Genomic DNA, 13,612 nt, shown 5'->3' on the forward strand with positions numbered 1-13,612 from the left:
TTAGCCTTTTATTGTATTTTGTATCATAAATAATAAATTTAAAATCCATTCTGTAATGATCAATGAGAAACATGGAATTATGATCAGAAAGAAATTAATGAATAGCAATTAGTCACTAAGTCAGCTTCAAGTCTAAACAATAGTATTATTAGGTGGAGACTTTTATCACTATACTGATAATTACAATCATAAGTTTCTCCATTATTAAGGTTAAAAACATTACCTTTTAGATTAACTCTATAAACAATAATCATAATTATCTTAAAGGCCCAAACCTCAATTATTAATTTTGACGACAAATTCATACAATCGTGCATGTCGTATCTACTTCGGGATTTTAATCTACATGTAATGTTTATTAAATTTTTGTACATTCTTTTCATACACTAAAGACCCACTATCTTATTGTTATCAGCCATTCAATTTGCTCTTCCCACAACTAGCACACCTGGATTTAAATTAAATTTGTGGGTGTCTATTCTAATTCTCATGAATGAGAAGGGAAATTCAGAATAATTAGTGGTATTCTATTAACCTACTACTAGTTAGACATAGGTATTGTTGATTTGATATTGATGGAGTATATTTTAAGGTGGAGATATGGTAGAATTGGGTAATTCTCGTTATGTTATTCATAATAGAATGATACATCATATATAGGCTAGAAAAATGCTATACAAGGTAAGATTTTCCTCAATCATATCTCCCTAATTCTTGGTAATAATATTGTATAATCTTGGCTGATATTATGCAATCTTTTGTCTTGCTGAATACTCCAGATCTTCCAACACTCCCAATCAAGTTAAGTGACGGGATTACCGAAGCTCAACTTGCCCAACACTTCCTGAAATGACTTTGCCGAGACTGCCTTGGTCAGGATGTCGGCCAGTTGATCTTCTGATTTCACATATGGAATTTCCACTATCTTCTCCTCAAGGTTCTCCTTTATGAAGTGTCGGTCAATTTCGACGTGTTTAGTTCTGTCATGTTGTACTGGATTCTTCGAGATACTTACTGTAGCTTTATTGTCACACAACAAGTCTTCTGTGGTTCCAATTTTAGTTCTTTCATCAATCTCCTAAGCCAAAGGATTTTGGTCAAGCCACTTTTTATGCCTCGGAACTCGGTTTCAGCACTTGAGAGTGCTACTACCTTTTGCTTCTTACTCCTCCAAGTAACTAGATTCTCACCAACAAAGGTGAAATATCCACCAGTAGAGCGTCTGTCGACTAAATTTCCTGCCCAGTGAGCATCTGTATATCCGTGGATATCTAAGTGCCCATTCTTTCGGAACAAGACTCCATGCCCGACAGTTCCCTTCAAATAACGAACCACTCTAAGTGCTGCCTCCCAATGTTCTTCTTGAGGGCCATGCATGAACTGGCTAAGAACTCCCACTGCATATGCAATATTTGGCCTGGTATGAGACAAATAGATGAGTTTCCCAACCAGTCTCTGGTATCTTCCCCGATCAGGTGGAGATTGCCCCTTTAATGAGCTGAAGTCCGTGATTCTGAACAATTGGAGTGTCTGCTGGCTTGCACTCTAACATCCATGTTTCTGCCAGAAGATCAAGAACATACTTCCGTTGGCTAATAAAGATTCCTTTTCCTGATCTAAGTACTTCAATGCCGAGAAAATATTTGAGATCGCCAAGATTCTTCATCTCAAATTCTTTAGCCAGGTGTTCCTTGAGTTGTCGTATCTCCTCAACATTGTCTCCAGTAATGATCATGTCATCTACATAGATGATAAGGCATGTGATCTTCTCCCCTTCCCGTTTGATGAAGAGAGTGTGGTCGGTATTACTTTGTCTGTACCCATATTTCTTCATCACTTCAGTAAATCTTCCGAACCAAGCCCTTGGAGATTGTTTCAGCCCATATAGTGTTTTCTTCAATTTGCACACTTTCCCTCGCCCGAACTCTTCTGAGAATTCTGGTGGAGCCTCCATATAGATGGGATCTTTCAACTCCCCATGAAGAAAAGCGTTGGTCACATCATACTGATGAAGTGGCCAATCCCTATTCGCCGCAATAGAGAGGAGGACTCTCACGGTGTTCATCTTTGCAACGGGAGAGAATGTCTCAGAGTAGTCGATTCCTTGAGTTTGAGTGTACCCCTTTGCTACCAGTCGGGCTTTGTTTCTCTCAATACTTCCATCTGGTCTTCTTGTGAAGACCCAGCGGCACCCAACTGTATGTTTTCCATCTGGCAACAGACTGATCTCCCAAGTGCCATTTCTCTTTAAAGCCTTCATCTCAACTAGCATTGCTTCCCTCCAATGTTTGATTTTGACTGTTTCTTCAAATGTGTGAGGTATCTCTTCCTCGTATAATGCAGCATGGAACGCCTTTGCCATTTTGGAGATGTTGGCCTCGGCAAAGTTTGCTACAGAGTATCTGCTTTTCCGGCCTATTCTTTCAGGAGAGTATCTTTTGGGAGGAATTCCTCTCGTGCTCCTATAGGGAAGTATATACTGCCCAGTATCTTGATCAATAGTAGTATCCCCTTCTTCTTCTTCTTCTTCTGTACTAGGGGGGTCAGAAATAGTAACTGAACTTTCAGGATGTGGGCTAGATATTACCTCGGATTCCGTGACGGTTGGATCAGTGGAACGCAGCAGAAGCGTCGTTTGACTCGTTTCTGTAGATGAGTTCGGCTCATGAATAGTGCCAACTTGCTCTGTTGGTCCCACATCAAAGTGATTTGGCACATACCACCGAAGGGAGTCGGTTTCTTGGGTCTCCCCCTGTCTTTCACTCTCTCCCTGAGTCCCAAGGTGGTAAAAGAATTCTGTTTCAAGAAAGTTGCAATTCATGGTAGTGATACTCGTTTGTTTTTAGGATCATAACATCTATAGCCCTTTTGATTGATCCCATAACCGACAAACACACACTTGATCGCACATGGTGAAAACTTGGTTCTCTCGTGTTTAGGGATGTGTACATAGACAGAGCACCCAAAGATTTTGGGTGGAAGGGATAAGGCTGTGGGGACTTGTGTCAAGGTAGCCAAGTGGTCTAGTGGGGTTTTTCGGTTGAGGGTTTTAGTGGGGAGTCGGTTAAGAAGGTAAATGGAAGTGGATATAGCTTCGGGCCAAAAGGAGGGTGGAACTTTTGAGTCAAATAGAAGGGCTCGAGTCATTTCTAGGATGATCCGGTTTTTTCGTTCTGCTACACCATTTTGTTCGGGTATGTGAGGGCAGGAAATTTGGTGGATTAACCCATTTTCCCTAAAGAACTGAGACATCGAATTGTTCACAAATCCCCCCCCTATCTGAGCATAGGATCTTAATGGATGTTTGAAATTGGGTTTGGACCATTTTATAGAACAAAATAAAATTTTCAAGGACTTCTGATTTTTGCTTCATAAAATATACCCAAGTGGCTCTACTGCAATCATCGACAAATATCACAAAATACTTAAAACCAAGACTAGTTCCAATAGGCGCGGGGCCCCACACATCAGAATGTATCAAGGAAAAAACAGTCTCAACACGAGTATCATTCGGTTTAAAAGTATTACGGTGGCTCTTGGCCAAAACACAAGTTTCACATGAAAAATTCCTAGGAACAAAAAGTTTGGAAAATAAAGATTTTAAATAACCCGGAGAAGTATGACCCATTCTTTGGTGCCAGAGCCAAGTCTCCTGAGCGGTGGGTCCGTGAGCAAGCATCGCCGCACCATCTTGTCGAGCAATCTCGTCTACAAAATAGAGCCCGCGGCGTTCAGTGCCACGTCCAATAATCTTCCCTGTCCGGATATCCTGTAAGAGACAGAAGGTTGGTTGCATCAGCAAAGTACAATTCAACTCCTTAGTTACATGACTGATTGACATTAACTTCTGAGATAAATTCATAACATAGAGTCAGTTCGATAGTTGCACATTCGAGAATATTTCTATAGTCCATGCACCCTCTACTGGTGTTACTCCCCCATTGGCAGTTTGGATGTGTGACTTAGGGTTTTATAGAAATCTACAAAATCAATTTTATCATACGTCGTCGTATCAGTGGCCCCCCCACAATCAAAAATCCACCCCGTATCACTAATTTCATCACCATCCCGGGCTTCAAACGCATAAGACAAATTCTCTAAGGGTGCAAAAGAATTTCTGCAAATAAAGGGGTCTAATTCTGCAATTCTCCTAACTTGGGGTTCTTTTTCAAATTTATCATAAATTTTGGATTTAATTGAAAAGCTTCTAGGGTTAGGGTTCTCACTCCCAAACCCTTTACCTCCATTGTCGGCGTCGTCCATTCTGAGAGAGGCGAGCATCGCCTCGGCTGCTCTTCTCTCGCCACTGTCGCCGCGCCGCCCACCGCCGGCTTGGAGAGCGTCGGTTTCCGATCGACTCTCTTGAATTTGAGTCGTTTCACGGTTCGTCTTTGCCCCTTCTGTTCCGACGGCCATCTTGGCCTTCGCCGCCTTCTCCTCTTCCCACCAGTCGGGATACCCGACTAGTTGAAAGCAATTTTCCTTCGTGTGCTTGTTCATCCCATAGTGAGAACACCACAACTTCGATTTGTCCGGTTTGTTGTTTCCCCGGCGATTGGTGGTTGAGCACGGCGGCGGTGGTGGCTGACCCCTGTTCTGCGGTGGCTGACTTCGGTTCTGTGAGGGCGGTGGACGATACTCCTTTGCTCCAAAGCCAAATCCCACTCCCGATGATGATTCGACTTCGACAGCGGCGGTCGGAGAAGTGGACGTCGGTGGCATGATCTTGAATCGAGCCGCCTCCCGTTTCACACATCCATACGCTTCATCGACTGAGGGATATGGATCGTCCTTGAGTATCTCACGCCGGACCCAATCGTATTTCTCATTCAATCCGGTGAGAAATTTGAATAATCTCAATTCGGACTTGATGCTTCGATATTGTGCAACACCCTTGTCGCAGCAATCGACCGTCTTGTATGGGCATCGATCGATGTCCATCCATAGCCCATGGAGGCGACTCCAGTAGGCCTCCAGGCTTGAATCTCCTTGCATAATCCTGCTTGCTTTTTCTCGCAGATCATAGATGAGATACGAATCGGCGGAACTTGCAAATGTCACCGCCAGTGTATCCCACAGGGACTTCGCAATTTGGTGGTGTGCGAAATCCGCTATCATATGTGTCTCCATGTTGTCGATAATCCACGAGAAGACAATTAAGTCGATCTCCTCCCAATCGGTATATCCCTTCTCTCCTGGCCGCGGTGGAGTCGGGTTTCCGGTGATATGACGGTAGACTCCTCGTCCTCCGATGTATACCTTCATTAGTCTTGACCACAGTGAGTAGTTCGAGCCATTCAATTTGAAGGCTACGGTAACACTCTTGCTTGATCTAATCTTCTCGGCTATTGGTTCAACATCTATATCATCTTTGTTTTCTGTCATATTGGTTGGGTTCTCGCCGTTTCGGTCGAGAGAGGTATATTTGGTTTAGGGCTATGATGATTTTTCTCTGAGCCTAACCTGCTCTTATACCATGTAGAATTGGGTAATTCTCTGTTATGTTATTCACAATAGAATGATACATCATATATAGGCTAGAAAAATGCTATACAAGGTAAAATTTCCCTTAATCATATCTCCCTAATTCTCAGTAATAATATTGTATAATCTTGGTTGATATTATGCAATCTTTTGTCTTGCTGAATGCTCCAGATCTTCCCAAAGATATAGGTATTGGTATTAAATGATTATGTATTTCATTGGTTAGTTTGCGAGCATATAGTTTGATGGACAGTCGCATTTATGTTCATTTGATGCACACAATGTTTTGTAGTAGACTACTAGAATCCAATAAGAATGCTACAATAAGTATTATAGGTGACTCTTTTATGTGCAAATATACTTTCTCGTTCCAAAATATAATTCATTTTTGACATTTTAGTTCGTAATTAAAATTAATTAATTTATTTTTTGATAATTATTTTTTTAATAATACTTTACTAATAATTTTATAATCACTTTTTTATTCTTATCTTTCTCATTACCAATTTCGAAAGAAAACTCATTTTCTTTCCAAATTCTTTTTTTTTATGGACGGAATATTGAATTAATCTATGTAACCAATTACTACCATTATTATCTTGTTTTCAGTGAAGAATGCATCACTCTCCATCCACCAAATCCATTCCATTTCTGGATGTGAAAGCATCAACTTCCTAATCAGAGGCAGCTTTACCCAAACACCAGACATCACCTCATCAAAAATGCCATGTTGTACACTATCTCAATGTTGTGGAGTCTGCATAATCAATCTTGTTCTTGATAGACTTGAGCAGGTAATGATCACCATTCACCAATGGTACTGTCACAAGGGGTTGGAGAAACATCTGCCTCTGACCATCCCCAGTTGGTGATCTTGGGGCCTAATGTGTATGTTTGGTTTGGTGTGATCAAGGTTGTGGAATTACCATCTTCGTCCTCTTCGTTGGATCTGATTTGGGCTACGAACCGATTGGCCTCTTCCACGTAGTTTGTGGTTGAGATATCTGGCAAGGAGGAATGCAGTGAGCTGTCAATGGTGCTTCTAAAGATGAGAAGAGTGACCACACCTGAGAGGATTGTGAGCTTGAGGTTTATGCTTCTTTGGCCACCTTGGTGGTGGTGGTGGTGGCTGAGGCGGAGACACCCTCATTAACCATGCTGATCAAACCAAATGTTGAGTGTGTGAAGATGAAATGATATGATAAGTGGAAGGAAATGTGAATATGTGCGACTTCAATCAAAATGATAAATTGTCAAGTTGAGAGATGTAAGCTTGCAAGGATGTGTGCATCCATTTAATGAGATGAGTAGAAATTGGAAAGTAATCAAACTTTTGCTCTAACTAACTGCCATCATTTATTAAATGCTTCATTATTATCCTTCTCATTTTTTTTTCTTATTATTATTTGGACATATTAATAATTAATAGGAATATTACACTTTAATGATCGATCTTTCCACCATTTCACAATTCCGTATAGATTAATAAGAAATAAAGAGTAGATATACTCCAATAATCTAAGAATTAAAGTGTAATTTTGCCCTATTAATATTAGTATAGTTTTCTAGAAGGCAAACGGCGTCGTTCGTTCCACAAACAACTTCTCTCTTTTCTTTCACCTTTTTTCTTTTCAAAATAAAATCCTCTCTCCTCTTTTTTCTCTAAACTAGGGTTAACACCCATGCATGGGACAAAAGAGTCTTGAAAAATAAATACAGAATAAAATGAAAAATATATGTAAGTAAAGACCAAAAAATAAAATCAAATAATTTAAAAATCCTACATACAATATCTGTACGATCATCTGATTTTAGTCTCTTAACCCCAAGAAAATTACTCCCTCCGTATTCAAAAAATATAAACATTTGAAATGGCACGAGTTTTAATGCATAATTGGTAAAGTAAGTGAAAAACATTGATAAAGTAAGAGAGAAAAAAAGAAAAATAAGTAAAGTAAGAGAGAAAGAGAAAAAAAATAGTAAAAGTAGAGTTAGTGGATTGTGGGGCCCATGTCCTAAAATAGAAAGATTCTAAAATTTCTATTTTTTAGGAACGACCCAAAATGGAAATAGTTGCTATTTTTAAAAAAATGAGGAGTAATAATCTCTGCCCACTTCGGATTACACGTAAATGTAATAAACAAATTTAGATAATCAATCCATCTATAAATAGTCATCGCATCTTGGTAATTCTGGATCATATATCTTGCACCACCAACAGAACTGGAAGGCATAATGATTCATTTACCATGCATCGAACCATCTGTCTCACCTTGCAGTACAGCCTCCGCCAAACCACTATACATTTAGCACGTAATTTTTCTGCTGGGTTCTAACAAACAGTATACGACCAGTCTCAACCATAGTATAAGCATCAACAACAAATTATTGGAATAAATCAATATTTAATTTGAAAAAATAGATTAAAGTACTTTAAATCAAATAGAAAAACTCAAATACACTTTAATTATAGAAAATGTTTTAGTAAACAACATAATAATAGAATCAAATGTAAAATCAACATCATCACTATAGGCCAAAATGAGCAAGCAAATACTAAAATAACCTAAAATTTTCACAATTAATATACTCACTTTGGCATAATTTAAGTTCAATGGATAATAGTATCTATGAGTATATATCTTGAATAAAATATGATTAATAATTTAATTATTATATTAATTATATCTACAAACATTCATTACCAATCAATAAAATAAAAACCCTTAAAATTGAAATTGTAGTAAGTATTTATTATAATGACTCAATGACTTTGGCATAACTCGAAAAGAACAAAAAATTGTTGATTTGTTTAGTTTATTATAATTAAAATAAAAAAGTAATAATAATAATAATATTTTATAAAATAATAAGTTATATAACTATATTAAAAAGATTGATGAAAGCATAATCAAATATACCTTTAAAAATATAAATTCTAAGTATTTATTATAATAATATTTTAACAAACTAATTTTTTCAAGTTAAGATTAACAGGAGTACTATAATTATTTTATAATTAAATATAATTAGTGTCATAGACTTACTATAAATTAGTTCTCGAATAATTGGAAATTAACTACATATATACACTGAAATAAATATTCAAAATTTACAATAATTCAAAACGTATTACTTTTGAAATTTTAGGTTTGATATTTATATATATTTATGTTTGATAAGTTAGTAATACCAAGATAGAGAATTATATATGGACATTTCTAATTGTTTGATATCATAGTTAAGCTTAACTCAAAGCCCAATATAAGACCAGTGCCCTATTTAATCTTACCAAAATTATAACATTAACCTTGTTTATGTATCTCACCAATTTGTCAAGTTAAGCCATGTTATTTAATATACAATACAAATTTAGATAATTTCTTTTCTATCAAACAACAACGGAAAAAAATCATATCTTTGCGTATCTTGACATGAAGCCCGTGTTTCTTATCTTGTTTTACATATCTTCTCTAACAGAATATAATTAGTAATATAAAATTTACTATAATTAACTTCTACAATCAATTGGGAACTAACTCCATAAATACATCAAGTGAATATTCAAATCTCACTATAATTATAAAACGATCACTTTTGAAATTTTAGATTTGGTATTTTAGTTTTTTTCAATATTAATATATTATTCTTTATTTACTTATAATCAATTAAGTTTTTTTATACTTACAGTTTTAAAAAAACATAATAGTAATAAATTAGAATAAATTCTTAAATATCAACAATCTTTAAATCTTATGCTAAAAAGTTATTATTTTATATACATTTATTATCACAAAAATAAAATTTGACAGGTATAAAATAAACAAATTTTAAATAAATTAAGCAATATCCAAGGCCAAAAAATTATTACTTTTACAATAATTAATTTTTGTTACGATTCGAAACTTTTCATAATTAATTTTTATACTTTATTTTAATATTACATTTATTATCACAAAAATAATATTAGTGTGTAATTAATTGAGAAATTTTCACTAAGTTTATTATTATTCAGGACAAAACAAATTATTATTGCATACTACTCCCTCCGTCCATAAAAAATAGAGCACAATTACTATTTTTGGCCATCTACAAAATATAGCACATTCATTTATGGAAAGTTTTCAACAAAGAATAATCATACACATCATTCCACTAACACTACTTCTCATTTACTTTTTCTCATTCTCTTTTACTTTTTTTCCTTCTCTCTTACCTTACTAATTCTACATTAAAACTCGTATCATACATAAATTGCTTTATTTTTCTATAGACGAAGAGAATATATTTTATTAACAATTATTTTTGGCCATAGATATTGCTTAATTTATTTAAAATTTGACAGATAGTACAAAGTAAATTAAAAGTCCCAACATCCAAATTAAATCCCCTTTACCAAAAAAGAGAATATCAATTAGTACAAAATTATTATTGAAAATACATAAAAAAAAAAAAAGCCTGAAATAAAGCCCAAATATTTTACTACATAAATTAATATTAAATCTAATCCTAATACCGCCCCCCTTTCTCTTTCTCTTCCCAATTGGATCTGCTACTACCACCGGCGATTTTGATCCTCAAATATCGCCGCCGGAAACCTGGATTTCCACTGTCAAAGCCTCGGATCTACTCTGCACTAGTCTTCTCTGGCTTTCGTAGGTGAGTATACGCACGATTATTTCTTTGAGTTTACGAAACTGATCTTTCATATACTGTATAAAGGAATTAGGAGCTCCAGTTTAAGCATCACATTTCTGCAATACTTGGACCATGATTTGACTGCTGAATTTCATCTTGTAAAATGTTTTCTGATTCTTAAACTTTGGTGCTTCAATGTAATGGAGTTAGTAAATGTGGATCAGCAACTACCAACTAATGTCTGTCGCATTGTTTTGAACAATTCTATCAAATCATCTAAACTGTTCAATACTATTCGATCAGCCTGTAACAAAATCTGCTGGAAAATATAGATTATTCATTTTTAGAGTTCAAATGGAGTAAGTGTTTGCTTGTTTCTGGTCTTTATTATTGTATATCCTGTATTACGATTTCTGGCAATTCTCTCTAGGATTAGTTGTGGTATAGGATATTAGGATGTTGAAAAAATATCTCAGTTTGAGATGTTGCTCAAGAAACAATTGAAGCTGTGATAAATGATAATGGATTATTATGTATGGGTTTAGGTGTGTGTAGAACATTTACTTCTTATGCTGCACCACATTTGCATCAAAAGTTGTTTCCCAGTTTGAAACTCATATGCTATGATCTATACATGGAAAACAAACATATATGCTGAAACCTTTGTTTATACTTTATAGTCTTATAGTATTGTTTACACAAATCTGTTAAATTTTGTATTTATAAAAGAATGGTATCCAGGGGCTGCTGAATGTCCTGATTTGATTCCAACCACATTTTATTCTGCTTGATCAGATTACTTGTTCAAAGGTGCAATTTTCTCTTAGCAGAGGGACGTTTAAGGTTTACTTAGCTCACTCAAACTTCACTTCGAATTTCACATTTATCAATTTTTACCATTTTCCTGGAGAAGAATAAAGATCAAATTTGCGCTGGGTTCATAACGTGAATTTATGATATAGATGAAGCAGAGTTGAATAATGATCTTTATTCTTCTCCTGGAAAATGTGAAATTCGAAGTAAAGTTTGAGTTGAGCTAAGTAAACAAACTTTACTTTTTGCAGCGTGTTAACTTTTGTGGAAACATTGTCTTTCTCCATCATTAGTTGCTCTAGCAATAAAAAAAACTCAAGAACGCAGATGGGTGAGATTGATGACATTTCGGAGTCGAAAAGTGTAGTTTTCGTGACTGTTGGAACAACTAGTTTTGATGCATTGGTTAGAGCTGTAGACAGTCAGGAGGTCAGGGAAGCTCTGTTTAGAAAGGGCTATACTGACCTTGTCATTCAAATGGGCCGGGGGTCTTACATCCCGTCAAAGGTATTGACTAATAGACACATGGTATTTGAATTGAGTTTCTTGCATCAAATTCAGTTTTGAGAGCAATGAAGCAATGCGTAGATGGTAGAATACATGAAAATGAGCTCTGGAATAATGTCTATATTATATCTGCGTTGTCCTTGCATTACTGTAAAGTTATTACCTCTCGGCGCAAAACACCTTTGAACCAGTTTGTCTATGATGCATTTATCTCACCTCTGCTGGTCCTATGCATTTGTGAGTTTATCTTTATATTAATAGTTCAGGAATTTAATGTTCATGGCCTTGTGGAATATATGCTTTTGTTACCTGGCCCCTTTCTGCTTTCTGAAGCCAAAATAGAAACTTTAGCGGTGTGTCTAAAATCTAAAAGTTGGGTTTAACACCAATTGTCAAGGCATATTCCTCTGTTGTCCACCTTGTCTGATTATTCTAACCCTGGCACAGTGTAATTTCTAATCTTAATTTAATGACATCAAATTCCAGTGCAGTGGAGAAGATGGGTCCTTATCTGTGGATTATTTTACATTTTCATCAAGCATAGCTGAGTTTTTGAAGTCGGCATCTCTCGTAATCAGTCATGCAGGTAACCTTTGTCTTCATTAAGTATGTTTCATTCAAATTGTAATCTTTATCTTCTGAATAATGAGAAGCTATTTCTGCCTCTTTCAATTTGTGTTATCAAATGTTCTCATTGTATGTGAAAAAGAATTATGAGAATTTCTGCCGCTTTTTCTCTGTATTTCTCTTCTTCTCATGCCTAGATTGCCATCTTAGTTAATTACTCCAGTGTGTTTTGCACGGAACAAATTGTGGGCTATTGATGAATTAATCCATGTCTTAGTGTATCATCTAATGTGTATTCTGGGATGCGTAGTTCATATGATATCATTCTTGTTTGTTCTTAAGTCACAGAGCTCCGCCACGTTACTGATATTTACTTTGTCCACTAGGTTCTGGGAGCATATTTGAGACGCTCCAACTGAGGAAACCCCTGATTGTAGTCGTGAATGAAGATTTAATGGACAATCACCAGAGTGAGCTTGCTGAAGAACTGGCTGAAAGAAACCATTTGTTCTGTGCTCGGCCTCAAACTCTTTATGAGACCATTTCTGCTATGGATCCAAATTCTCTTGTACCTTATCAACCTGGTGATGCTACGCCGGTTGCTAAATTTATTAATAGGTTTTTAGGTTTCGTAGATGAATGATTATCAGAAACTGCCTAATATTGAAGCTGGTTGGCATAATATTTACCGTTAACCAGAAAAAGTGGTACAATGACTAATAGTTGTCTGTTAAATGATTGTGCAAATTGAAGATGTCCCTTTGCTATTGGAAACTGCCTAATGATTTTGGGAAAATTAAGTGTGGAAGGTAGGAGGAAACTGGCAAAAATTATTGTGCTGCAATTATTATTGATCATGATGTTGATAATCAAATTTGGATTTTTCGAAAATGTATTTTCAATTGTAATTAAAACTTGAGGTTGAGAGGGGGTGGCCAAAGTTATTATGTAGGAGTAGGACAACTCGCATTCAGTTCCCAGCTCCTCGGATATCCTTCATACAAACTTTTTTTTTATTTTTTTAATTTGGAGTTCGAAATTTTAAAGAAAATACCTTACTTATGATTTCACTTTGAAGCTTTTTTGCTTTGAAGCTTTTGGCAAAAAATGATAATTTGAAAAAAAAAATAGTACTCTTTCTGTCCCATATTAATTACACTTTTCATTTTAAATTATGATTTGGGATTGATTTTTTAATATATTTAAATTAATATTTTAAATGTAATAGGAGATCACTTAATAATGGCGTACTTAATTAATTTTAATATTAATTAAATATCATAATTTTTATTTAAAATATAAATATTATAAGTAGTTTGGGATGAGCCGAATAGAAAAGTGCAAATAACATGCGACAAATGGAGTAATTTTTTTTTGCATAATTACGAGAGATAAGAGTCACACTTTACCATTTTTGTCCGTTCCACAATAAGAGCCACACTTCATTTTTACCATAAATGGTAAGTAGGTCCCATATTCCACTAACTCACTTCACTCACATTTTATATAAAACCAATATAAAAAAGTAAGTCACATATTCCTCTAACTTTTCCAATCCACTATTCTTTACACTTCTTAAAATTCATGCTCACAATAAGAGTGA

General features: G+C 35.5%; 1 protein-coding gene across 8 annotated transcripts; it reads left to right on the plus strand.

Annotated features, from left to right (window-relative positions):
- The first annotated feature begins 9,988 nt into the window (after positions 1 to 9,988).
- Positions 9,989 to 12,783, plus strand: LOC125208672 (uncharacterized). 8 transcript variants are annotated; one of them, XM_048108327.2, is made up of 5 exons: positions 9,989 to 10,143; positions 10,864 to 10,965; positions 11,187 to 11,442; positions 11,929 to 12,028; positions 12,396 to 12,783. In XM_048108327.2, the coding sequence occupies exons 3-5, from the start codon at positions 11,263 to 11,265 to the stop codon at positions 12,650 to 12,652; spliced, it is 537 nt and encodes a 178-aa protein (XP_047964284.1). In that variant the 5' UTR covers positions 9,989 to 10,143; positions 10,864 to 10,965; positions 11,187 to 11,262; the 3' UTR covers positions 12,653 to 12,783. The 8 variants fall into 8 exon arrangements, 7 of the variants coding, with proteins under 7 accessions (XP_047964284.1, XP_088920069.1, XP_047964298.1 ...); XM_089063943.1 differs by having other exon boundaries at positions 10,864 to 10,932; XM_048108341.2 differs by having other exon boundaries at positions 10,864 to 10,932; positions 11,229 to 11,442.
- Positions 12,784 to 13,612: the final 829 nt, after the last annotated feature.

The sequence above is a fragment of the Salvia hispanica genome, chromosome 2 (genome assembly GCF_029641045.1).
Source record: "Salvia hispanica isolate PSC_SH4W2 chromosome 2, Shi_PSC_v1, whole genome shotgun sequence".
NCBI classification, from domain to species: domain Eukaryota; kingdom Viridiplantae; phylum Streptophyta; class Magnoliopsida; order Lamiales; family Lamiaceae; genus Salvia; species Salvia hispanica.

What these genes read in the sequence shown, in the direction of transcription:
- LOC125208672 (XM_048108327.2), top strand. Translation starts at nt 11,263, where the DNA reads ATGGGTGAGATTGATGACATTTCGGAGTCGAAAAGTGTAGTTTTCGTG. An exon ending in GGTCTTACATCCCGTCAAAG is followed by an intron (nt 11,443 to 11,928) that starts GTATTGACTAAT and finishes ATCAAATTCCAG; the next exon opens with TGCAGTGGAGAAGATGGGTC. An exon ending in TCTCGTAATCAGTCATGCAG is followed by an intron (nt 12,029 to 12,395) that starts GTAACCTTTGTC and finishes TTTGTCCACTAG; the next exon opens with GTTCTGGGAGCATATTTGAG.